The 27025-nt window shown below is 43.1% G+C and overlaps 1 protein-coding gene across 2 annotated transcripts in view; it reads left to right on the top strand.

Moving 5' to 3' along the window:
- SAMHD1 (SAM and HD domain containing deoxynucleoside triphosphate triphosphohydrolase 1) overlaps positions 1-27025 on the top strand; it is a 60232-nt gene that overhangs the window by 20061 nt on the left and 13146 nt on the right. For both annotated transcript variants that reach the window (XM_066383853.1, XM_066383852.1), the window contains exons 5-13: positions 8183-8298; positions 10356-10426; positions 12457-12612; positions 16302-16402; positions 16580-16688; positions 18251-18342; positions 20099-20214; positions 23411-23547; positions 26412-26501. In XM_066383853.1, the coding sequence (XP_066239950.1) occupies positions 8183-8298; positions 10356-10426; positions 12457-12612; positions 16302-16402; positions 16580-16688; positions 18251-18342; positions 20099-20214; positions 23411-23547; positions 26412-26501 (988 nt within the window). The remainder of the gene's footprint in view (positions 1-8182; positions 8299-10355; positions 10427-12456; positions 12613-16301; positions 16403-16579; positions 16689-18250; positions 18343-20098; positions 20215-23410; positions 23548-26411; positions 26502-27025) is intronic.

Below are 27025 nucleotides of genomic sequence, written 5' to 3' on the forward strand. Positions count from 1 at the left end.
GCTGGCGACCTTGGGGTCTTGAACCTGGGTCCTCCACATCCCAGTCTGAAGCTCTATCCACTGCGCCACCACCCGGTCAAGCGATACTTTATTTTTTTTCGTTGTAATAGTGAAGGGGATTGTTTTCTTAATTTCTCTTTCTTACAGTTCATTTTTGGTTTATAAAAATGCCTCTGATTTCTGTGTATTAATTTTATACCGTGCCACCTTGCCGAATTCATTTATTAGGTCCAGTAGTTTTTGACTGAGACTTTAGGGTTTTCTATATATAATATCATATCTGTAAATAATGATAGTGTTTTTTTTGTTGTTTTGGAGTATTTTGTATTTTTCTTTCTTTTTTTTTTTTTTTGTATTTTTTCGAAGCTGGAAACGGGGAGAGACAGTCAGACAGACTCCCGCATGCACCCGACCAGGATCCACCCGGCACGCCCACCAGGGGGCGACGCTCTGCCCACCAGGGGGCGATGCTCTGCCCCTCCGGGGCGTCGCTCTGTCGCGACCAGAGCCACTCTAGCGCCTGGGGCAGAGGCCAAGGAGCCATCCCCAGCGCCCGGGCCATCTTTGCTCCAATGGAGCCTCGCTGCAGGAGGGGAAGAGAGAGACAGAGAGGAAGGAGAGGGGGAGGGGTGGAGAAGCAGATTGGCGCTTCTCCTGTGTGCCCTGGCTGGGAATCGAACCCGGGACCCCTGCACGCCAGGCTGACGCTCTACCACTGAGCCAACCGGCCAGGGCCTGTATTTTTCTGAAGCTGGAAATGGGGAGGCAGTCAGACAGACTCCCACATGCGCCCGACCGGGATCCACCCGGCACGCCCACCAGGGGGCGATGCTCTGCCCATCTGGGGCGTCACTCTGTCGCGACCAGAGCCACTCTAGCGCCTGGGGCAGAGACCAAGGAGCCATCCCCAGCACCCGGGCCATCTTTTGCTCCAATGGAGCCTCGGCTTCCGGAGGAGAAGAGAGAGACAGAGAGGAAGGAGAGGGGAAGGGGTGGAGAAGCAGATGGACACCTCTCCTGTATGCCCTGGCCTGGAATCGAACCGGGACTTCCTCACGCCAGGCCGACGCTCTACCACTGAGCAAACCGGCCAGGGCAATAATGATAGTTTTATTTCTTCATTTCCAATTTGGATGCCTTTTATTTCTTCTTCTGGAGTTATTGCTATAACTATAACTTCCAGTACTATGTTGAATAAAAGTAGTGAAAGGTGCCTGACCTGTGGTGGCGCAGTGGATAAAGCCTTGACCTGGAATGCTGAGGTCGCCGGTTTGATACCCTGGGCTTGCCTGGTCAAGGCACATATGGGAGTTGATGCTTCCTGCTCCTCCCCACCTCTCTCTCTCTCTTTTCTCCGAAATGAATAAATAAAATAAAAATAATTTAAAAAAAAAGTGGTGAAAGGGGCACTCCTGCCTTGTTCCTGATCTTAAGGGGATTACTTTTAATTTTTCCCCATTAATTATGTTATCTGTGGGTTTCTCATAGATGGCCTTTATCATGTTGAGGTATGTTCCCTGTGTTCTCACTTTGTTGAGAGTTTTGATCATAAATGGGTGCTGGATTTTATCGAATGCTTTTTCTGCATCTATTGAAATTATCATGTGGTTTTTCTCCTTCCTTTTGTTTATGTGATGAATCATATTGATTTGCAAATATTGTACCGTTCTTGCCTCCCTAGAATAAATCCCATTGATCATGATGTATGATTTTTTTCATGTTTTGCTGGATCCGGTTTGCTAATATTTTGTTGAGAATTTTAGCATCTAAATTCATCAGGGATATTGGCCTACAGTTTTCTTTCTTTGTGTTGTCTTTGCCTGGTTTTGGAATCAGAATTTTGCTCGCCTCATAAAAGGAGCTTGGAAGTTTACCCTCCTCTTGAAATTTTTGAAATAGCTTGAGAAGGATAGGAGTTCTTCTTTGAATGTTTGGTAGAATTCACCTGTGAAGCCATCTGGCCCAGGGCTTTTGTTTGTTGGGAGTTTTTCAATAACTGTTTTGATCTCATTTGTTGTAATTGGTCTATTTAGGTTTTCTGATTCTTCCAGATTGATTTTTGAAAGATTATGTTTTTCAAGGAATTTGTCCATTTCACCTAGGTTGTCTAGTTTTTTGGCATACAGTTTTTCACAGTATTTTCTTATAATCCTCTGTTTTTCTTCTGTGTCCATTGTTATTCTCCACCCTCATTTCTATTTTTATTTATTTGCGTCCTTTCTCTTTTTTTTCTTGGTGAGTCTTGCTAAGATCGATCTTGTTTACTTTTTCAAAGAACCAGCTCTTGGTTTCATTGATCCTCTGTATTGTTTCTTTAGCCTCTATGTCCTTTATTTCCACTCTGATCTTTATTATTTCCTTCCTTCTATTTCCTCTAGGCTTTACTTGCTGTTCTTTCTCTGGTTCTTATAGTTCCAGGATTAAGTTGTTTATTTGAGCTTTTTCTAGCTTCTTAAGGTATGCCTGTAATGCTGTGAACTTCCCTCTCAGGACTGCTTTTGCTGTGTCCCAGATTTCGTGTTGTTATATGCTCATTTTCATTTGTTTCAAAGAAATTTTTAATTTCTTCCTTATCTCATTGTTGACCCATTTGTTATTTAGTAACATGCTGTTTAGTTTCCAAGTGTTTGAGTGTTTTTCAGTTTTCCTATTGTAGTTGATTTCTAGTTTCATGCCATTGTGGTCAAAGAAGATGCTTGATATTGTTTCAATCTTCTTAAATTTGTTGAGACTCGTTTTATGCCCTAATATGTGGTCTATCCGAGAGAATGTACCATGCGCACTTGAAAAGAATGTATATTCTGCTGCTTTAGGGTGAAAGGTTCTGAAGATATCTATTAAATCCAGTTGATCTAGTGTGTCCCTTAAGTCTGCTGTTTCTTTGTTAATTTTCTTTCTTGAGGATCTATCCATTGATGTTAGTGGGGTATTGAAATCCCCTACTATTATAATATTGCTGTTGATCTCTCCCTTTATGTCCATCAAAATCTGCTTTATATATTTAGGTGCTTCTATTAGGTGCATAGATATTTATAAAGGTTATTTCTTTCTGTTGGATTGCTCCCTTTATCATTATGTAGTGACCTTCTTTATCCTTTACAATAGCCTTTGTTTTAAAGTCTGTTTTGTCAGTTATAAGTATTGCTACCCCAGCTGTTTTTTCATTTACATCTGCCTGAAATATTTTTTTCCATCTTTTTATTTTCAGTTTATGTGTATCTTTTGTTTTGAGGTACATCTCCTGTAGATAGCATATGTATGGTTCCTGTTTTCTTATCCATTCAGCTACCCTATGTATTTTTATTGGAGCATTTAATCCATTTACATTAAAGGTTATTATTGATATGTAGTTATTTATTGTCATTTTTTTTCTTTAAATCTATATTCCTCTTTTAATATATATAATTTTCCCCCTCTTTGTTCTGTCTACAGCAGGCCCCTTAACATTTCTTGCAGCATTGGTTTGGTTGTGATGAATTCCTTGAGTTTTTTTTTTGTCTGAGAAGTTTTACATTTCTCCTTCAATTTTATTTTTTAATTTTTTTTTACAGGAACAGAGAGAGAGTAGGAGGGACAGATAGGGACAGACAGACAGGAACAGAGAGAGATGAGAAGCATCAATCATCAGTTTTTTGTAGCGACACCTTAGTTGTTCATTGATTGCTTTCTCATATGTGCCTTGACCGCGGGCCTTCAGCAGACCGAATAACCCCTTGCTCGAGCCAGCGACCATGGGTCCAAGCTGGTGAGCTTTTTGCTCAAGCCAGATGGGCCCGCGCTCAAGCTGGCGACCTTGGTGTCTCGAACCTGGTTTTTTCCGCATCCCAGTCCGACACTCTATCCACTGCGCCACTGCCTGGTTAGGCTCTCCTTCAATTTTAAACGATAGTCTTGCTGGATAACGAAGTCTTGTTTGTAGGGTCTTGTTCTGCATTACTTTGAATATTTCTTGCCAATCCCTTCTGGCCTCAAGTGTTTCTGTTGAGAAGTCGGATGTCATCCATATGGGTGTTCCTTTGTAGGTGATTGTTTTTTTCTTACAGCTTTTAATATTTTTTCTTTATCTCTTTGCTTTGGTATTTTGATTATGATATGTCTTGGTGTGGGTCTCTTTAGGTTGTTTTTTAATGGGGTTCTCTCTGCTTCTTGAACTTGTGTGACTCTTGCGTATATCAAGTTACAGAAATTTTCAGCTAATATTTCTTCAGAGAGCTACTCTAGACCTTGTTCTTTCTCTTCTCCTTCAGGAACCCCTATCATGTGGATATTGTTTCTCTTTATGTTGTCACAATGCTCTGTTAGAATTTCCTCAGACTTTTTTATCCTCTTTTTGCTTTTCTGCCTCCGTGCTTTCGCTTATCTTGTCCTCTAAGTCACTGATTCAATCCTGTGCTTTATCCAGCCTGCTTTTAATTCCTTCTAGTGTAGTCTTCATTTCTGATATTGTGTTTGTCATTTCTGTCTGGTTTTTCTTTATGATTTCTATGTCCTTTTTGATGCTTACAATTTCTTTATTGAGGTGTTCATTAAGTCCATCCATTGTAGCTTTGAGATCCTTAAGCATCGTAACAATCATTATTTTATACTCTGCATCCGGTAATTTGATTACTTCCAATTCTTCCAGGACTTTTTCTGAGGATTTATCTTGTTGAAGCATATGATTTATGCTTCTCTGCCTACCCATTCTCTGTATGACTTGTAGGCTTCTTCCAGTTGTGGTCTCCTTACCTAGTAGAGCCACTTTGAAGTCTTGTTTTGTTTGTTTTCTTCTCAGTTTTCTTAACTCTGTGGCAATCTTGTTTACTGATCTCAGCAGGGGGCTTATTTGAAATTGTATCCAGGAATGGTGTGGGTGTAACCTGAGACTCTGAAGGCCTGATCTACCAGCTTCTCTGGGGGGGGTGCTTTCTAGGCTTCATTAGGGGGAGGTGTATCCCAGATCTCCATGGAGACCTGAGTTACTGCCCCTCTTCCCCACTTACTCTTTTCAGCTTTGTCTTGTTGCGCTGATTGGAGCTGGAGAACTTTCTGAAGGTGGGTCACCCGTAACCACTTTAGGCTTGTGCTGTATGGAGGGATCAACCCTCCCCCAGCTATGGCTGCCTCTGCACTGAATGAGACAGCTTCTCAGGTCATCCCATGCATTCCTCTTCCTATCACTGTCTGTCTCTCTCTCCTACCTTTCCTTTTGGAAGGCAAGACAGACCTCTGAGCCCACCTCGTTCCTAGGTCCCCAGGCAAGTGGCTGTGAGCCATATTTTCTGCTCTTCTCCTTGTAAGGAGAGCCCTTCTGGGCTCTCAGCCTCAATTCCCCCCCTCACTCCTGGAAGCTGGGGAGCCCCCATCATGCCTCCACACTCCCCACCAGGCTCAGTGTGTCTTCTTCTTTACTCCTTGGTTTTTGAGACCTGTTCTTTTAGTCCAAAGTTGGTTTTTCATGGTGATTATTCCTAAATTAATTTGTAATCCAGTTTGGTGGTATGAGCTGGGAGTCTGCATCTGCCTACTCTGCTGCCATCTTGGTATTGTTGTGAGCTGTGTATTCTTATAAGCCACCTCAGACCCTTCATGGAAGGATAATGAGTGTCTATTGAGAGATCATTTTGTTGAAATATTTGTGTTCAAATGTTATTTTAAAGCTAAATATTTAAAATTACTTAAAATATTAGAGCTAATTGGGTTGGTTACTGGTATGATTAACTTTGTAAGTTTTTTTTTTAAATTTTATTTATTGATTTTTAGAAAGAGGAGAGAGAAAGAGTGAGAGAGGAAAGGAGAAGCAAGAAGCATTATCTCATAGTAGATGCTACCTGTAGGTGCCTTGACCAGGGAAGCCGAGGGTTTTGAACTGGCACCCTCAGTGTTCTAGGTTGACGCTTTATCCACTGCACCACCCCAGGTCAGGCTATTTGTAAGTTTGATTATTCAATTTTCCTATAATCCCTATTTAGTTGTGTGCAGATTACCCTCTGAAACCAGGAAATGTGTGAATCACAAGAGCATTCACAAGTTCAGAGAAGGTGGCACTTCTCTTACGAACAACTAAGATGAGACTTTAGTCAGCTTTTCCGTTATAAAATGAAGATCTGAAGGACATAAGCTGGGAAGAACTAGACAGTTTTCCAGATTTTCATGCAGTATTCACCACATTACATTTTTATTCATTCATTCATTCATTCATTCATTCATTTATTTAAAAATTTTTGTTGTTGTTGTTCTGAAGTTAGAAGCGGGGAGACAGTCAGACAGACTCCTGCATGCACCCGACCAGGATCTACCCGGCATGCCCACCAGGGGGCGATGCTCTGCCCATCTGCGGCGTTGTTCTGTTGCGGACAGAGCCATTCTAGTGCCTGAGGTGGAGGCCATGGAGCCGTCCTCAGCACCTGGGCCAACTTTGCTCCAGTGGAGCCTTGGCTGCAGGAAGGGAAGAGAGAGATAGAGAGAAAGAAGAGGGGGAGGGGTAGAGAAGCAGGTGGACACTTCTCCTGTATGCCCTGACTGGGAATCGAACCCAGGACTTCCACACAGTGGGTCGATACTCTACCGCGGGGCCAACCAGCCAGGGCCACATTTGTTTTTATTATTATTTTGAAGCATTTTTAATTATCCAGAATACTCAAGTGTTCATTCATTCATCAACAAATAGTTATTGAAAACTTACTAGGCACTACCAAACCAACAAGATAGTAATTGTCTCAATCCCCACAGAGCTCAGCATTTAGAGAAGAAAGATAACTGTTTTCATTCAGAAATTACTTTCCAGGGGAAGTACCAAAAGTTCATTTAACATTTGGTAGGCATTTTTATCTTCAATCTGTGTTACAATTATGAAGCAGAATTTCTGCATATATTTTTTTAATTGTGCTAAAATACATAGATTATACAATTTACCTTCTTACCATTTTAAGTACACAGTTCAGTAGAGTTAAGTACATCCACGTTATTGTGCAACCAAGCTGCGGAACTTGGTTGTCTTGCAAAACTGAAGCTCTATACCCATCCAATAATAATAATACCCCATTCCTCTCCCTCCCTAGTCCCTGACAACCACCATTCTACTTGGTTTTTCTATGAATTATACTATTCTAGGTACTTCATATAACTGTTATCATTCAATATTTATCTTTTGGGGACTATTTCACTTTCAATAATTTCTTCAAGGTTTACCTATGTTGGAGCATATGTCAGAATTTGCTTACTCTTAAGATTGAATTATATTCTGTTGTATGTATATATCACATTTTTTCTATCCCTTTATTCATCGTTGGACTCGCAGTTGTTTCTGCCTCTATGGCTATTGTGAATAGTGCTGCTATGAACATGAGTGTGTAAATGTATCTAAAAGACCCTGCTTTCAATTATTGGGGGTATGTACACAGAATTGGAATTGCTGAATCATATGGTAATTCTAGTTTTAATGTTTTGAGGAACCACCATACTGTTTTCTTTAGCAGGTGCACCATTATACATTTCCTTTAACAGTGCACAAGGGTTCTAATTTCTCTACATCCAGAGTAACAATTGTTATTAATTAATTTAGGCCTTTTTGTTTTTTGTTTTGTTTTTAGACATTAGCCATTCTACTTGTTGTTAGGTGCTGTTTCATTGTGGGAGTTTTGTTTTTGGGGGGGGGGGGTTGTGACAGTCACAGAGAGGGACAGACAGACAGGAAAGGAGAGAGATGAGAAGCATTAATTCTTTATTGCAGTACCTTAGTTGTTCATTGATTGATTTCTGATATGTGCCTTGACCCGGGGGGCTGCAACAGATGGAGTGACCCCTTGCACAAGCCAGCGAACTTGGGCTGAATCTGGTGAGCCTTACTCTAACCAAATGAGCCCACGCTCAAGCCGGCAAACTCAGGGTTTCGAACCCGGGTCCTCTGCATTCCAGTACGATGCTCTATCTACTGGGCCACCGCCTGGTCAGGCTCATTATGGTTTTGATTTTTGCATTTCCTAATGACTAGTGATGCTGAGCCAAGAATTCCTGCTTTTAAAATTCTGTTTGTGTGTTCCTGCCAAGTTCTGAAATACATCATTCTGTTAACTTGCCCTAGATATTATATTACAACATTTGAGAAACATATTCAAGTTCTTAAGGACTGGAAGTTTCACTTGTTATCTTTCCAACAAAGGAATTGACTTTTGTTTTGTTTTGTTTTGCTTTTTTTCTGCAGTGTAGGCTATCTAGCAGGATGTCTAGTTAAAAGACTGAGTGAAATACAGCCAGAGCTGCTGATAAGTGAACGAGATATGCTCTGTGTTCAGATTGCTGGGCTTTGCCATGACCTCGGTAAGTTATACAAAGAACCAGCGCTCTTATGTCAAGCCATAACGCTCCATCTCTTTGAAATAAAAAAATTCTAACTAACCAAGAGAAATATGAAAGTTGTGTTTTAATTCTTCAGTTAACATTAATATAAACATGCCATTGTTTCTTCCTAGAATGATCCATATGACAAAGGCATTGCTATTTTATTTATTTATTTATTTACTTACTTACTTAATTGCCTTTCAGTGACTCTCCCATGTTGAATATCGTTGCTAGAAATTATGTGAAAGGACTTTCTGATAATGAGATTTTTCTGAATGCTCTATTTAGGATGATGTGAATTTGTTTTTTTTCTTTTATCCTTCTTGTTGAATAAAATTGCCATTTCACCTTTAATTACTTTGTCGGATCCATTTTTCTCACTTAGAATGCATAATCTGCCCTAGCAGATTAACAGCAGATTTACAGATTCTGAGAATTTCTTCTCTTCCCTGACCCATCAGAAGTCTTTGGCCATTTAAATCCCAGTAAAGCCTGACCTGTGGTGGCGCAGTGGATAAAGCGTCAACCTGGAAACGCTGAGGTTGCTGGTTCAAAACCCTGGGCTTGCCTGGTCAAGGCACATATGGCAGTTGATGCTTCTTGCTCCTCCCCCTTCTCTCTCTCTCTCTCTCTCTCTCTCTCTCCTCTCTATAATGAATAAATAAAAAAATAAAAAAATAAAAATAAATCCCAGTAAAAGAATATTATCCTTTTCCTTTGAGAAAGAAAGACAGACTGTATTTTTTTTTTAAGATTTATTTATTGATTTTTAGAAAGAGGATATAGGGAGAAGGGGGAGGAAAGGGAAGCATCAACTCATAGTACTTGCCTTGACTGGGCAAGCCCTGTGTTTCAAACCAGCAACCACAGAATTCCAGGTCAATGCTCCAGCCACTGTACCACCATAGGCCAGGCAAGGCTGTATTCTTTTGTTTGTTTGTTTGTTATTTGTATTTCTCCGAAGTTAGAAGTGAGGAGGCAGTCAACAGACTCCCGCATGTGCCCGACTGGGATCCACCCAACATGCCCTCCAAGGGTGATTTTCTGCCCATCTGGGGCCTTGCTCCATTGTTGCTGGAGCCATCCTCAGCACCCAGGCCAATTTTACTCTAATGGTGCCTTGGCTGTGGGAGGGGAGGGGAAGAGAGAAATAGAAAGGAAGGAGAGGGGGAAGGGTGGAAAAGCAGATGGGTGCTTTTCCTGTGTGCCCTAGCGGGGAATCAAACCCAGGACTTCCACACGCCGGGCCATCACTCTACTGCTGAGCCAACCGGCAAGGGCAAGAGTGTATTCTTTTTTTTTTTTTTAACAGAGACAGAGAGAGAGTCAGAGAGAGGGATAGATAGAAACAGACAGGAACAGAGAGAGATGAGAAGCATCAATCATCAGTTTTTCGTGGCAACACCTTAGTTGTTCATTCATTGATTGCTTTCTCATATGTGCCTTGACCGCGGGCCTTCAGCAGACCGAGTAACCCCTTGCTCAAGCCAGCGACCTTGGTCCAAGCTGGTGAGCTTTTGCTCAAACCAGATGAGCCCGCACTCAAGCTGGTGACCTTGGGGACTCGAACCTGGATCCTTTCGCATCCCAGTCTGATGCTCTATCCACTGCTCCACCGCCTGGTCAGGCAAGACTGTATTCTTTTATCACAGGAGTTTTACCCCTGTCCTTGTTGTTTAGTCCTAGGAGGACCCCAAGAATTGGTGTGTGCCCTCAGGGCAAGAATGGCATTGTAACTAGCCAGGGCCCAAAAGTTTTTGTCATAAATATTCCTTTAAATTACACAAAACTGTCCATTCATCAGTTATGTGAAGTCTGGTGACTCAGAGAGCTGTCTATGAAGAGATTACTTTCCCATGTGATTCTGCTTCCTGTTCTCTTGTTTTTAGAAACTAGGGAGGTAGGATTTGCTTCTTTTTATGATGTATTTACAAATTATTGATTTCTGTTGCTAGCCAAATTAAAACTAAAAAGATTTAAAACTAATCAAGTCAGGTTTTACATTTTTCTTGTTCTAAGACTGCTTTTGTTTTAAGGTCATGGGCCATTTTCTCATATGTTTGATGGAAGATTTATTCCACTCGCTCGTGAGGATGTGCAGTGGAGGGTACGTATTCCCGTATTCATAGCCAATGAAATAAAGACGGTGAAAGCAGCAGCCATTGCTGTGTTACCATGTACTTACCCAAGACAGTGTTCGGGTACATATGTGTTTTTATCTATGTTTTATTTGATTCTCATGGACTGTAAGGAAGGCGGCATTATTTTCATTTTCACAAGTGTAACGAAAGTGAAATGCACAGATGTATCAATGCACCATAAACCACAAAGCTGTTAAATGGTAGAGCCGGCACTGGAGGCCCAGGTGTCCTAGGTGCTAATTGTTGGGCTTTTTTAAATGTTTATTGTATTGATTTGAGAGGACATGAGAGAGGAAATCAGAGACAAGAACATCAATCTGTTCCTTTATGTAACCTGACCAGGGGTCAAACTGGCAACCTCTGCGCTTTGGGACGATGCTCTAACTGCCATAGCTGTCCAGCCAAGACAGGGTTTCACCCATTTTAAAAAATTCATTATCTTTTTGTTATTGTTTTGAGGAATTCTTTATAAGATATATAATGAGGCCCTGGCTGGTTGGCTCAGTGGTAGAGCGTCAGCCTGGCGTGCAGAAGTCCCGGGTTCGATTCCTGGCCAGGGCACACAGGAGAAGCGCCCATCTGCTTCTCCACCCCTCCCCCTCTTCTTCCTCTCTGTCTCTCTCTTCCCCTCCCGCAGCCGAGGCTCCATTGGAGCAAAGATGGCCCAGGCGCTGGGGATGGTTCCTTGGCCTCTGCCCCAGGCGCTAGAGTGGCTCTAGTCTCAAAAGAGCGACGGCCCCGGAGGGGCAGAGCATCGCCCCCTGGTGGGCGTGCTGGGTGGATCCCGGTCGGGCGCATGCGGGAGTCTGTCTGACTGTCTCTCCCCGTTTCCAGCAACTGAAAAATACAAAAAAAAAAAAAAGATATATAATGAATTTTTTTTCCCCATTCTCTGACTTACCAAATCATATTTTTTTTTGACAGAGCCAGAGAAAGAGTCAGAGAGAGGGACAGATAGGGAGAGACAGACAGGAAGGGAGAGAGATGAGAAGCATCAATTCTTCATTGCGGCTTCTTGTTGTTCATTAATTGCTTTCTCATATGTGCCCTAACCAGGGGCCTACAGCAGAGTAAATGACCCTTGCTGAAGCCAGCAACCTTGGGCTTCAAGCCAGCAACCCCGCGCTCAAGCCACTGACCTCAAATTTTGTACTTGGGTACTCTGTGTCCTAGTCTGATGCTCTATCCACACACTGCTGCCTGGTCAGGCTTTACTGGCAAATTTGCATTTATTTCATTTGACCACTAAGCTGAGATGCTAACAGAACTTGTAACTTCTGGATTTAAAGCTGATTAAATAATATAACTGAATTTCATAGCAGTCTTCATTAAAATGGAGTTCCACCTGTATGCCCTGGTAATGATAGTCTTCTATACTGTACTGTGCAGTAACTTCTGGCCTATAAATGATTATGTCATTAAATATATTAATGAAATAATGAACTGGTTTATAAAAAGTTTATAGTAAAATATAGACAAATGTGTAGGTTTTAAAAAATATCTGCAAGCCTGACCAGGCGGTGGCGCAGTGAATAGAGTGTCAGACTGGGACGCGGAGGACCCAGGTTCGAGATCCTGAGGTCTCCGGCTTGAGTTCAGGCTCATCCAGCTTGAGCGTGCGATCATAGATACGACCTCATGGTCTCTGGCTTGAGTCCAAGGTCGCTGGATTAAGCAAGGGGTCACTCGCTCTGCTGTAGCCTCCCGGTCAAGGCACATATGGGAAAGTAATCAATAAACAACTAAGGAGCCAAAATGAAGAATTGATGCTCATCTCTCTTCCTTCCTGTCTATCTATTCCTATCTATCCTTCTCTCTGACTCTCTTTCTGTCACACACAAAAAAAAATCTGCAAAACAGTAGTTGGAAACTAGGTAATTTATATGCAGTAAATCTTATTGCTGAATTATCTGAAATCAGGAGTATCTTGGATAATCTAGTATGTCTCTAAATGATAAGATTCTATAACAGACCATATTATGTTGACTTTTCCTAGCATGAACAGGGCTCAGTTAATATGTTTGAGCATCTGATTGATTCTAATGACCTCAAACCTGTAATGCAACAGTATGGCCTCATTCCTGAAGAAGATATTTGCTTTGTCAAGGAACAAATTGCAGGACCACCTGAATCACCCTTCAAGAAAGAATCGGTAAGTTTGTGGACACTTAATTGAAGTGACTCATGCTTTTTATCTAGTTGTGTTTTTCTTTAAATTTTTTTAATGATTTTAGAGAGGGGGGAAAGGGAGAGAGAAAAAAACATTGATTTGTTTTTCCATTTATTTATTTATTTATTTAGTTTTTCAGAGACAGAGGGATAGACAGGAACAGACAGACAGGAATGGAGAGAGATGAGAAGCATCAATCATTAGTTTTTCATTGCGCATTGCAACACCTTAGTTGTTCATTGATTGCTTTCTCATATGTGCCTTGACCGCGGGCCTTCAGCAGACCGAGTAACCCCTTGCTGGAGCCAGCGACCTTGGGTTCAAGCTGGTGGGCTTTTTTTTTTTTGCTCAAACCAGATGAGCCCGTGCTCAATCTTGCGACTTCGGGGTCTCGAACCTGGGTCCTCTGCATCCCAGTCCAATACTCTATCCACTGCACCACCGCCTGGTCAGGCTGTTATTCCACTTATTTATATCTTCATTGTCTGATTCTTATATGTGCGCTGACCAGGGATCGAACCCACAATGTGGTGTATTGGAACAAGACTAACCAAACTGAGCTACCCAGCCAGGGCTCATCCAGTCATTTCTTGATTCTTTCTTTTTCTTTTTTTTTAGATTTTATTTATTTATTTTGAGAGAGAGAGAGGAGGGAGAGAGAGAGAAAGAGGAGGGAAAAGCAGGAAGCATCAACTTGTAGTAGTTGCTTTCTCTATGTGCCTTGACCAGGCATGCCCAAGTAAGTATTCAAACCATCGACCTCAGTGTTTCAGGTCGTCGCTCTATCCACTGCATGCGCCAGACCAGGATCCTCCCGGCAACCCCACCAGGGGGCGATGCCCTGCCCATCTGTGGCGTTGCTTTGCTGCAATTGAAGCCATTCTAGCACTTGAGGCAGAGGCCACGGAGCCGTACTCAGCGCCCGGGCAAACTTTGCTCCAATGGAGCCTCGCTGCGGGAGGGGAAGAGAGAGACAGAGAGGAAGGAGGTGGGGGGTGGGGGGATGGAGAAGCAAATGGGCGCTTCTCCTATGTGCCCTGGCCGGGAATCGAACCCAGGTCCCCCGCACGCCAGGCCGACGCTCTACCGCTGAGCCAGCCGGCCAGGGCACCTCTGAGGTTTTTAAAGTTTTCATACACACACTCTCTCTCACACACACACACACACACACACACACACACACACACACACACACACACACAGATCTACGTGTAAAATAAAGAGGTAGATTTTTTAGCAAATATTTTATTTGCAAAAACTGGAGTGCCATCTCTGGCTAGCTAACTCAGTTGGTTAGAGCATCATCCTTGAAGTGCAGCAGTTGCCAGTTCTATCCCTGGTCCTGGCACATAAAGGAACAGATGTTCCTGTCTCTCTCCCTCTCTCTCTCAAATCAATAAATTAAAACATGTTTTTAAAAAATGGAGCTCCAAAAAGTCTTTGAGCCTGACCTGTGGTGGTGCAGTGGATAAAGCGGTGACCTGGAAATGCTGAGGTCGCCGGTTTGAAACCCTGGGCTTGCCTGGTCAAGGCACATATGGGAGTTGATGCTTCCAGCTCCTCCCCCCGTCTCTCTCCTCTCTCTCTCCCTCTCCCTCTCCTCTCTAAAATGAATAAATAAAATAAAAATTCAAAAAGTCTTTGAGTGGTACATATCATTTAGGGTGGATGTGTGGCTATTTTGAAAGAGAGTATTATTTCTATGTGTGAATTCCAACATTAACATATGAGGAATATTCTTTCTAGTTCATTATTGGGTCTTATAATTTAAAAAAAAATTTTTTTTTTTTTTTTTTTCATTTTTCTGAAGCTGGAAACAGGGAGAGACAGTCAGACAGACTCCCGCATGCGCCCGACCGGGATCCACCCGGCACGCCCACCAGGGGCGATGCTCTGCCCATCAGGGGGCGATGCTCTGCCCATCCTGGGTGTCGCCATGTTGCGACCAGAGCCACTCTAGCGTCTGAGGCAGAGGCCACAGAGCCATGCCCAGCGCCCGGGCCATCTTTGCTCCAATGGAGCCTTGGCTGCGGGAGGGGAAGAGAGAGACAGAGAGGAAAGCGCGGCGGAGGGGTGGAGAAGCAAATGGGCGCTTCTCCTGTGTGCCCTGGCCGGGAATTGAACCCGGGTCCTCCGCACGCTAGGCCAACGCTCTACCGCTGAGCCAACCGGCCAGGGCTAATTTTTAAAGATTTTTAAACCAAGAGAACAGTTTCTTGGTTATGGGAAGTATAGTAGAGTTTGGATCCTGTCAATGGCACTAAATACTAAAAAGCTTTAGTATTAACAGGATATTTATACCTCAGCATTTTTTTTTCTTTTCTATTAATTTAGGTATTAAATGGAAATAACCTTTTACATTATCTCACATTCCCATTTAAATATTTGTTTTTAATTTTCATATCTATACAGTTGATTTGCTTAGCTTGTAAATAGATCTTGGGGTTTTTTTTGTGTGACAGACAGAGAGGGAGACAGATAGGGACAGACAGGCAGGAAGGGAGAGAGATGAGAAGCATTAAGTCTTCGTTTTGGCATCTTAGTTGTTCATTGATTGCTTTATCATATGTACCTTGACGGTGGGGGGGGAGCTACAGCAGAATGAGTGACCTCCTTGCTCAAACCATCGACCGTGAGCTTGATCAAGCAACCTTTGTGCTCGAGCCAGCAACCATGGTGTCATGTACATGATCCCGTGCTCAGGCCAGTGACCCCGCCCTCAAACTGGTGAACTCACGCTCAAGCTGGATGAGCCTGCACTCAAGCTGGTGACCTCAGGGTTTCGAAATTGGGTCCTCTGCATCCTAGTCCGATGTTTTATCCACTATTGCCACTGCCTGGTTACACTAGATCTTATTATTTTTTTTAATATTTATTTTTTTGGTTTTATTTTTTATTTTTTATTTATTTTTTTACATAGGCAGAGATAGACAGGGACAGACAGACAGGAACGGAGAGAAATGAGAAGCATCAATCATCAGTTTTTCGTTGCAACACCTTAGTTGGTCATTGATTGCTTTCTCATATGTGCCTTGACCATGGGCCTTTAGCAGACCGAGTAACCGCTTGCTGGAGCCAGCAACCTTGGGTCCAAGCTGGTGGGCTTTTTTCTCAAGCCAGATGAGCCCGCGCTCAAGCTGGTGACCTCGGGGTCTCGAACCTGGGTCTTCCGCATCCCAGTCTGACGCTCTATCCACTACGCCACCACCTGGTCAGGCTTTTTTTTTTTTGGTTTTAGATAGAGGAATGGAGAGAGTAATAGAGAGAAAGGAACATCAATCTATTTCTGTATGTTCCCTGAGCGAGGAACAAACTTGCAAACTCTACGCTTCAGGACGATGCTCTAACCAGTGGAGCTATCCAGACAGGGTGATACATTTTGTTCTTTTTTTCGCTGGGACACTTAGTTGTTCACTGATTAATTTCTCATATGTGCCTTGACCGTGGGCCTTCAGCAGACTGAGTAACCCTTTGCTCGAGCCAGCGACCTTGGGTGCAAGCTGGTGAGCTTTGCTCAAAGTAGATGAGCCCGCGTTCAAGCTGGCGACCTCGGGGTCTCGAACTTGGTTCCTACACATCCCAGTCCGACGCTCTATCCACTGCCCCCCTGCCTGGTCAGGCTACATTTTGTTCTTACCCTAAAACTTTTAATGAGTTTTCTTGTCTTCTAGTGGCCATATAAAGGGCGTCCTAAAGAGAAGAGCTTCCTTTATGAGATAGTAGCCAATAAAAGAAATGGCATTGATGTGGACAAATGGGATTATTTTGCCAGGTATGCAATGAACACTTCAAAACATTTTTGGTTAAAATCTTTTACTTTAAACATATAAATTTTTTTCTTTATGTAAAGAAATACAATAAAAATGAAATGCTTGTATAAATTTAGTATGAATATTTAAGGTACACTCACCTTGTTGAAAACTTTCTCTGTGTTTTGGAATCTTTCTAGGGACTGCCATCATCTTGGAATTCAAAATAACTTTGATTATAAGCGCTGTCTTAAGTTTACCCGTGTCTGTAAAGTGCAGGATATGATGCAGATTTGTACTAGAGATAAGGTAAGTTGTGTCAGAGGGACAATAAGGAAGGTATAGTTCCTAGGTTGAAATCTAGAAGTAACCGTTCAATCATTTGGAAAAGGCAGTGCCTGGTAAATTGTCAGTCTCTTTACTTCATGCTGAGCGTTTAGAAATATCTTCAGGCTCTTTCTACTTGTACTGTGTTGTTAAATGATCATAAAAATTACAGTGATACTTACTGATTATTGTGCTAAGCACTGTTTTAGTTGCTCTCCACGAATTAGCTCAGTCCTTACAACCCTATGCGATAGACACTTGGTTATCCCACTTGACAGATGAATGCAATACGGCCCAGAAATGGCGTGCAGTTCAGAAATGGCAGAGCTGGAGTTTCAACTCAGCAAATGTAGCTCAAGTCTTACCCTTAATCTCACCATGTTAGTGTTTTATATAGTTAAAATACTAAAGACCTTGGGTTCCTACTAGATAAAAGTCATATGACTGAAGAGTAGTATATAACTGTACTAGAAAAGTATTTCTTTTGAGCCTGACCAGGCGGTGGTGCAGTGGATAGAGCGTCGGACTGGGATGCGCAGGACCCAGGTTTGAGACCCCGAGGTCGCCAGTTTGAGCGCAGGCTTATCTGTTTTGAGCAAAGCTCACCAGCTTGTGCCCAAGGTTGCTGGCTCGAGCAAGGGGTTACTCGGTCTGGAGGCCCACGGTCAAGGCACATATGAGAAAGCAATCAACGAACAACTAAGGAACCCCAACAAAGAATTGATGCTTCTCGGCCTGACCTGTGGTGGCTCAGTGGATAAAGCGTCGACCTGGAAATGCTGAGGTCGCCGGTTCGAAACCCTGGGCTTGCCTGGTCAAAGCACATATGGGAGTTGATGCTTCCAGCTCCTCCCCCCTTCTCTCTCTCTGTCTCTCTCACCTCTCTAAAAAGGAATAAATAAAATAAAATTAAAAAAAAAAAATTAAAAAAAAAAAAGAATTGATGCTTCTCATCTCTCTCCCTTCTTGTCTGTCTGTCCCTCTGACTCTCTCTGTCTCTGCCACACACACACACAAAAAAGGTTTTACTTTATTGATTTTACAAGGAAAAATGAAAGAGGGAGGGACAGGTAGTGAGAAGTTTCAACTCATAGTTGCTTCACTTTAGTTGTTCCTTGCTTGCTTGTGTAAGCCCAGGGTTTCGAACCAGCCACCTCAGCATTCCAAGTCAACGCTTTATTGACTGCACCACCACAGGCCAGGTAGTCTTTCTTTTGAGAATGAAGAATATAAGAATAATATCTGATTTCTAGAGTTACTGGAAAGATTAAAAAATATGTGAAAGATGCTTAAAACAGTACCTGCTACAGGGTTAAAACAATAGATTTTGAGTTACTACAATAATAACGAATGTTGCAAACCAATGAATAGTTTTGCTAATCTGTCTTGGCATTTTTTAGTGAGCTCAGGGATTTTAATGAAATAGCCCAGGGCATAGCCCTTGTTTCTACCACCATCCCTTTTTCTTGTTTTAGGTAATTACCTGCTAACAGGGGTAGCATCCTCTGATCCTACGTTAATATCTATCTCACGTCTCCCTGCAGGAGGTAATGAATCTGTATGACATGTTCCATACCCGCAACTCTTTACACCGCCGAGCTTATCAACACAGAGTTGGCAACATCATTGACGCCATGTAAGAGATTCAATTGGTATTTCCTTATAAAATGTCCTATGATGCTTTGCTCTAATGTATCATCCGTGGAACAAGCTGATATTTCTAGATAAATTCAAGTGAATTTTAAGGGAATACAGTTAAACTGTTTTTTTTTTTTTTTAAATAAAACAAAACTTGCATAAAGTAAACTGAACTTAGCTGGAGAAAGAGTTGGAGAGTGGGTAACAGGGGTAGGTGAAGGGCAGAAAGGCTGGCTTAGGCCAGACATGAAGACATTGCAATGATGTGTCAGATGTCAGCGTCAAGGAGAGAGATGGGATGTGGATAATTGACATTCGGAAATTATTAGCAAATGTTAATTTTTTTTTTTTTTTTTTTTTTTTTTTCATTTTTCTGAAGCTGGAAACAGGGAGAGACAGTCAGACAGACTCCCGCATGCGCCCGACCGGGATCCACCTGGCACGCCCACCAGGGGCGACGCTCTGCCCACCAGGGGGCGATGCTCTGCCCCTCCGGGGGGGGGGGGGTCGCCATGTTGCGACCAGAGCCACTCTAGCGCCTGAGGCAGAGGCCACAGAGCCATCTCCAGCGCCCGGGCCATCTTTGCTCCAATGGAGCCTTGGCTGCGGGAGGGGAAGAGAGAGACAGAGAGGAAAGCGCGGCGGAGGGGTGGAGAAGCAAATGGGCGCTTCTCCTGTGTGCCCTGGCCGGGAATCGAACCCGGGTCCTCCGCACGCTAGGCCGACACTCTACCGCTGAGCCAACCGGCCAGGGCCAGCAAATGTTAATTTTAAGAATTAAGATTCATCTCTGTCCTTACCCTGTCAATTGGTTATCAAAATTAGTAGCAAATAGTAAAACTGACGGGCACTTCACCTGATCCATTGCAGAGAAGCATAGCCTAGTCTGTAGGGACTCAGACCCCATGCGGAGTTACCAGAAGTTCGGTATGAGTCCAGTTAGCACCATGCCTCTAAAATACCTTTAAAGTGATTTATTAGAAGCCTTTTATGTTCATGTTTGTGGTGAGGAAGTTGATCTTTTTATTTTCTTTTTTTTTTCCTGTGGAAGAGAAAGAGTCAGAGAGAGGGACAGACAGGGACAGACAGACAAGAAGGGAGAGAGATGAGAAGCATCAATTCTTTGTTGTGGTTCATTGATTGATTTCTCATATGTGCCTTGACCGGGGGGCTACAGCAGACCGAGTGACCCCTTGCATGAGCCGGCGACCTTGGGGTCTCGAACCTGGGTCCTCCACGTCCCAGTCTGACGCTCTATCCACTGAGCCACCGCCTGGTCAGGCGAAGTTGATCTTTTTCTATTCCCTCCCCCTGACTTTTGTCAGGAGCAGACCAGTTAGACTACATTCTCATTTGTGTGGTTGTTACTTTGGTGGAGAGTTTTATTGTTGTTTTTGTTTGTTAGTTTTTAATTTAGAGTCAGAGAGATCAAGGTTAAAAGTGTGGTACTGCTTCTTCCCAACTTGATGAAATAGAAATTTACATAACTCCTGCATCTATAAAATTAAGGCTGATTGCACCTAGCTATGTTACTATTGGAAAGATTAAGTAAGACAATGGATGTAAAGCCCAGCCATGAAGCCTGGAACATGGTAAAAACAGGTAGCCCACGAATCCCCATGTACTTACTTAGTATGATCGAGTAACAGGTGTCTTTAGACACCTGTCGTCTCAAGATTTTATTTCCCAAGCAAGGCCTAAGGTACATATTTCAATTTTCTCACAAGCATAAATGTTTATTAAATGTTCTTTAGGATAACAGATGCTTTACTCGAAGCAGACCCCTACATAGAGATTACAGGTGCTGAAGGAAAAAAATATCACATTTCTACAGCAATTGATGACATGGAAGCCTTCACTAAGCTAACAGGTAAGAACTAGAAGGTAACCCAGATGGTCCATCTCAGATAAAGTATAAGGTGTCCCTAGATTGCAGATGGGTTATTTTTCAAACACTGCAATGGATTGAGCTTCTCAAGTGATTTTATACTTTTGGGTTTAAGTTTTATCTCTCCTTTGTACTAACAAGATAACCTTGATAAAGTTATTTAACTTCTCTAAACCATACTTTCCTCATATGTAAAATAGGAGTAATAATACCTAACATATACATTATTTATTGATTGATTTTAGAGAGAAAGAGAAACATCAACTTATTGCTCCACCCATCTTTTCGTTTATTGGTTGATTCTTGTATGTGCCCTGACCAGGGATCAAACCCACAACCATGGGGTGTCCAGACAACACTCTATCTAGCCTGACTGTGATGACGCAGTGGATAAAGTGTCTACATGGTACACTGAGGTCACCGGTTTGAAACCCCAGGTTAGCCAGGTCGAGGCACATACGAGAAGCAACTATGGGTTAATGCTTCCCACTCCCCCCCCTCCCTGCCTTTCTCTCTCTCTCTCCTCTCTCTAAAATCAATCAATACAAAAAAAAAATCTTAAAAAAAGAAAAAGACCACAGTCTAACCACCTGAGCTCTCCAAGCAGAGCCTAGCACATACTTTTGTTGGGACACTGAAATGAGGCATAGCACCTAGCACAGTCCTTGGCACATAAGTCCCCAATATTTACTACCATCTAACTTAGAATGCCGCTGGCCTCATTTAGGCTAACACCAAAAAACTGACACACCCTTCTAACATTATTTTTGTAGCAAAACACAGGATGCCAGGAGCATTTCTGCACACTTCAGCAGAAGCCGGACCCGCCGCTGTGGGCAGGGAGGAAGATAGGTGAGGGCCCCAGCTGGCTCTCATGTGGGAACGGTAGACCACGCAGGAAAGATCAGAGAAGCCAGAGGAGCAGACCGAAGAGTGAACCCCAGCCTGAGCCCTGGGCTGCCAAGCTGGGAGCGAAAGACGTTTTAACTAAAAATAAAACGAGATAGCAATCACACAGCTTATAGAATCAGTGGGAAGGCTGGCAGCTCCAAAAATGAGCAAAAACAACAGAAGCTGAGCGGCCTGGCACACAGCCGAGGTCACACTCGCTTCCTGTGCGGGTGCTGTTGCCGCTCCACGCTGCTGCGCAGGCTGTCTGCAGCACGCGGCCCACGTGCGCGCTGAGGAGTGTCTCTTCGTCTTTTTTTCTGTGTGTGGTAGAGACCGAGAGTCAGAGAGAGGAACAGATAGGGACAGACAGACAGGAAGGGAAAGAGAGATGAGAAACATCAATTCTTCGTTGCAGTTCCTTAGTTGTTCACTGATTGCTTTCTCATATGTGCCTTGAGTGGGGGGCTACAGCAGATGCAGTGACCGCTTGCTTGAGCCAGCGACCTTGGGCTCAAGCTGGTGAGCCTTGCTCAAACCTGATGAGCCCGCGCTCAAGCTGGGTCCTCCACGTTCCAGTCCGACACTCTATCCACTGCGCCACCGCCTGGTCAGGCTCATTGGCTGTCTTTGAAGACCCAACGTTCTTCTTTCTAACCCCTTGCACATAGATACTATTGTAAAATATGACAAATTACTAGGAAAATGAAATTGAGTGGGGGAAACATACAAAATATAAGCTCCAATTTATTTATTTATTTTTGAGAGAGAGAGACAGGAACGGGGAAAAATAAGAAGTGTCAATTTATAGTTGTGGCACCTTAGTTGTTCATTGATTGCTTTCTCATATGTGCCTTGACTAGGAGGCTTAGCTGAGCCAGTGACCCCTTGCTCAGGCCAGAGACCTTAGGGTCATGTCTGTGATCCCACGCTCAAGCCGGTGACCTCGTGGTTTTGAACCTGGGTCCTCTGTGTCCCAGGCACTGCACCACCACCTGGTCAGAATGTAAGCCCAAATTTTTACTACTGAAATCGACAGACTTACTATTTATTTCAAAAAATATAATCAGAGGAAACATAATAGAGGAAAATTTTCATTCTATAATTTATAGTTTTAAAAAATATATACATGTAGGCAATTCATAGAGTCCCTCTTACACTTGTAACTTTTAAGTCATTTTCCACTCATAACTAAACCAAAAATTAGAAGTGGAATACTGATTTCCCTTATTAAATGTATTTTTACACTGAGAACTCATTTTGTAAAATGCAATAACGGATTCTCTGAAGGAATGCTAATGAGTGCTGAACCATGAGTTGAAAGCTTATTAGAATAATCTTAAAGCCTCAAAATATCACCTTATAGATTATTTAATTACAAGGGGGAAATGCATCTGGGGATTGTTGCCTTAACCAGTGGCTGGAACTTAATATTATCAGTAATGGTAACAAAGCTCATCTCTGACTCCTGATGTGATGCTTTGAACCAGGCACATCCCTAATAGAGTGGGGGGTTTTTTTGTGTGTGTTTGTTTTTTTTGTGTGTGTTTTTTTTTAATGAAGCCTCAATTCCCTGATGGGAAACTCTCTGTGTTTTTTTTTTGTTTTTTTTTAATTTTCATGAGAGGAGGGGAGGTAGAGAGACAGACTCCAGCATGCTCCCTAACCAGGATCCACCCGGCAAGCCCACTAGGAGGCGATGCTCTGCCCATCTGGGGCTGTTGCTCCTTTGCTCCACAACCACGTCATAGTTTTAGCTCCTGAGGCAGAGGCCATGGAGCCATCCTCAGCACCCAGGGCCACCTTGCTCCAATCGGGCAATGCCTACGGTGGGAGGGGGGGAGAAAGAAGGAGAAGGGAGGAGAAGCAGATGGTCGCCTCTCCTGTGTACCCTGACTGGGAATCAAACCGAGGACATCTATGCGCCAGGCTTTACCACTGAGCCCACTGGCCAGGGCCAAGTGTCATTCTTTTTATACAACACAAAACAAAACACATACCCGTAACCCAGCTTCCAATCTTTCACTCCAGTGAAGTCTTGTTTCATAACCACCCTTTCCCCCTCATTACATCACCTGAAAGCGAATCCAAGACATTGACTGGGACGTTTACAAAGGCTTTTTCTTTTTTCACTTCAATCTTTAAAAAAATGTTTTTTTCTCATTGTTATAATCGTAGTGTGCCTCACTTGTAAAATACTTGAAATCACTTCAGAGGTACAACAAGGTATGAGTCTTCATACATCTTTCGTGTTTCTTTTAATATAACTAAAATTTTATCAAATTGACAGATAACATTTTTCTGGAGATTTTATACTCTTCTGATCCCCGTCTGGATGCAGCACGAGAGATTTTAAGAAAAATTGAACATCGAAAACTATACAAGTATGTGGGTCAGACTCGGCCAAATAAACAGAAGTTAAAAAGGGTAAGTTGAGTTGTCGAGCATCTTCCACTGGTGAAAGGTCCTCTGTCCTCCATGAAGGAACACGGTTACCCTGTCACAGCACCATGACTCAGCTTTAACGCCCTTTCCTCTTACTCTCATTTAGTCTTTTTTACATCAGCACAGCGTTCTCAGGTCCGTCCTGGCGATGCAGACTGAGGCGTGGAAAGTGATTTTAATAACTTGCCTATGGAAGCATAGGTAGTGAGCCAGGATTCAAAGCCAAGTCTAGTTTACTCTCTCTTTTTTAATCCTTAACCTTTATTTATTTATTTATTTATTTATTTTAGTGATGGGGGGAGAGAGAGAGAGAGTGAGAAGTGGGAGGAGCAGGAAGCATCAACTCCCATATGTGCCTTGACCAAGGAAGCCCCAGGTTTTGAACCTACAACCTCAGCATTTCCAGGTCGATGCTTTATCCACTGCACCACCACAGGTCAGGCCTAGTTTACTTTTTTGTTCTGGAAGTGAAAGGGACCCTCAAAATAAGGTTATCTGCACAAGCTTCATTGAAACTGAGGACCTGCTGCTATATAACTTCTTTCACAGGTTATCAGGCAGGCTGGTACATGCCTATCTTTTTTAGCTTATTTACCTTTTTATTTCCTTTTCCAACTGAGAGGAGGGAAAATAGACAGACTCCTGCATGTGCCCCACTAGGTTCTACCTGGCAACCCCCGTCTGGGACTGATACTCTGCCCATCTGGGGCCATGCTTGCAACTGAGCTATTTTTAGCACCTGAGGCTCTACAGAGCCATCCTCAGCACCCTGAGCCAATGTGCTTGAACCAATCGAGGCATGGCTGTGGGAGGAGGAGAAAGAGAGAGAAGGGGAAAGAGGAGTAGTGGAAAAGCAGATTGTCACTTCTCTTCTGTACCCTGACTAGAACTCGAACCTGGGATATCCACATGCTGGCCTGATGCTCTACCACTGAGCCAACTGGCCTATTTTCCTCTCCTACTTATTGAAAATTTTACTCTCTGCCAGAAAGCAAGGAACACGAGCCATACTGATAACCACATCCTGCTTTTCAACTTCCTTGGGTTGCACTTTCCTTCCTCTTATTTTACTAAGAGTTTAATGCCACTTTTCTTTTTTTTTTCTTTTTTTTTTTTTTTTTTGGTGACAGAGATAGAGAGGGACAGATATGGACAGAAAGACAGGAAGGGAGAGAGATGAGACATCAATTCTTCATTGTGGCACCTTAGTTGTTCATTGATTGCTTTCTCATATGTGCTTTGAGCAGGGGGCTACAGCAGAGCAAGTGACCCCCTGCTCAAGCCAGCGTCCTTGGGCTCAAGCTGGTGAGCTTTGCTCAAACCTGATGAGCCCGCGCTCAAGCTGGCGATCTTGGGGTCTTGAACCTGGGTCCTCCACATCCCAGTCCAACGCTCTATCCACTGCGCCACCGCTTGGTCAGGCAATCTGAGGTTTTTTGAACCGGTGACCTCAGCATTCCAAGTGGATGCTTTATCCACTGCATCACCATAGGTCAGGCACATTTTTTATTTTTATTTTTTAAATTTCATTATTGTATTATTATTATTATATATATTTTTTAAACCCCCCATCTCCTTGTCTTGGTGCAGGCAGAGATTTTTTTTTTTAATTTTATTTATTCATTTTTTAGAGAGGAGAGAGAGAGAGAGAGAGAGAAGGGGGGAGGAGCTGGAAGCATCAACTCCCACATGTGCCTTGACTGGGTAAGCCCAGGGTTTCAAACCAGCGACCCCAGCATTTCCAGGTCGACGCTTTATCCACTGCGCCACCACAGGTCAGGCCTATTGTATTATTTTTTATCAATATTTATTTTTTGTTAAAGTGACAGAAAGAGAGAGACAGATAGGGACAAACAGACAGGAAGATAGACGAGAAGCATCAATTCTTCGTTGCAGCACCTTAGTTGTTCATTGATTGCTTTCTCATATGTGCCTTGAGCAGGGGGCTACAGCAGAGTGAGTGACCCCTTGCTAAAGCCAGCGACCTGGACTCAAGCTGGTGAGCCTTTGCTCAAACCAGATGAGCCCGCGCTCAAGCTGGCGACCTCGAGATTTCGAACCTGGGTCCTCCGTATCCCAATCCAATGCTCTATCTACTGCACAACCACCTGGTCAGACAATGCCACATTTTTTAAAATGTGAAAATCCTGCTACGAAAATTGTTCCATCGGCCCTGGCCCATTAGCTCAGTGGTAGAGAATTGGTCCAGCGTGTGGATGTCCTGGGTTTGATTCCTGGTAAGGACTCACAGGAGATGTGACCATCTGATTCTCTACTGTTTCCCCCTCCCCCTTCTTCTTTCTCGCTCTCTTTCTCTTCCCCTCCTGCAGCCATGGCTCAGTTGGTCTGGGGGCTGAAAATAGTTCTGCCTCAGGTGCTAAAAATAGTTCAGTTGCGAGCATAGCCACAGATGGGCAGAGCATCGGCCTTAAATGGGGGTTGCCAGGTGGGTCCTGGTAAGGGCTGCATGCAGAAGTCTGTCTCTATCTCCCCTACTCTCACTTGGAAAAAGAAGAAAAAACATTTTTAAATAAAAGAAAATTGATCCATCATGATTTTACTAAAGGGTGGTATACGTACATTTTTTTATATTTCCTGTATGTTCCAAATTAGTATAATTAGACATAAAGGGTCCTTTCATAGTGCCATTTTGTAAGATACTGTTTTCTGTTAGTTTAGTTGGAGATGGGGAATGGGGACTATTGGGGAAAGAAGAATAGTATAGAACTATGCAGTTCAGTTCACTAGCCGCTGGTCACATGGGGCTGAAGTGCCAGTGTCAGGGAGAGAAACCCTTGGTGGCAGAAACACTTAATGGGGAGGAACTGGACTCTTGTCTTTTCTAGGAAGACTTTAAAGAGCTTTCACAAGAGGTTGCCAATACCAAACCAGTGTCCCCGGTTGCCGAACTGAAGGCTGAAGATTTCGTAGTGGATGTAAGTAATCCGTCTGATAATGCACTAAGTAAAGACTTTTTGTAAGAATAAAATCTCCCACCCCCATTATAAAAGCAGCACATGTTCATTATAGAAAACTTGGAAAGTACAGAAAGGTAGATAGAAGGAAAGAAAAGAATCACCTCTGATCTCACAAAGAGAACAAACATTAGCCAGTTGTAAAATTATCTTTAACATGTTTTCAATGTTTAATTTAATTGTGGTCAGGTGATTAACAGAAAATTCTGTATATTTATTTTGGCATGTTTTCTTGATCACAAAAAGTAGTACATGCAGTTCTTTTTTAAAAAATTGTCTGTACAGTCTGACTAGGCAGTGACACAGTGGATAGAGCATCGATCTGGGATGGGGAGGACCCAAGTTTGAAACCCCAAGGTCGCTGGCTCGAGCAAGGGGTCATTTAGTCTGCTGTAGCCCCACAGTCAAGGCACATATGAGAAAGCAATCGCCTGACCTGTGGTGGCGCAGTGGATAAAGCGTCGACCTGGAAATGCTGAGGTCGC

This window comes from Saccopteryx leptura, chromosome 5 (assembly GCF_036850995.1).
Source record: "Saccopteryx leptura isolate mSacLep1 chromosome 5, mSacLep1_pri_phased_curated, whole genome shotgun sequence".
Classification (NCBI taxonomy): domain Eukaryota; kingdom Metazoa; phylum Chordata; class Mammalia; order Chiroptera; family Emballonuridae; genus Saccopteryx; species Saccopteryx leptura.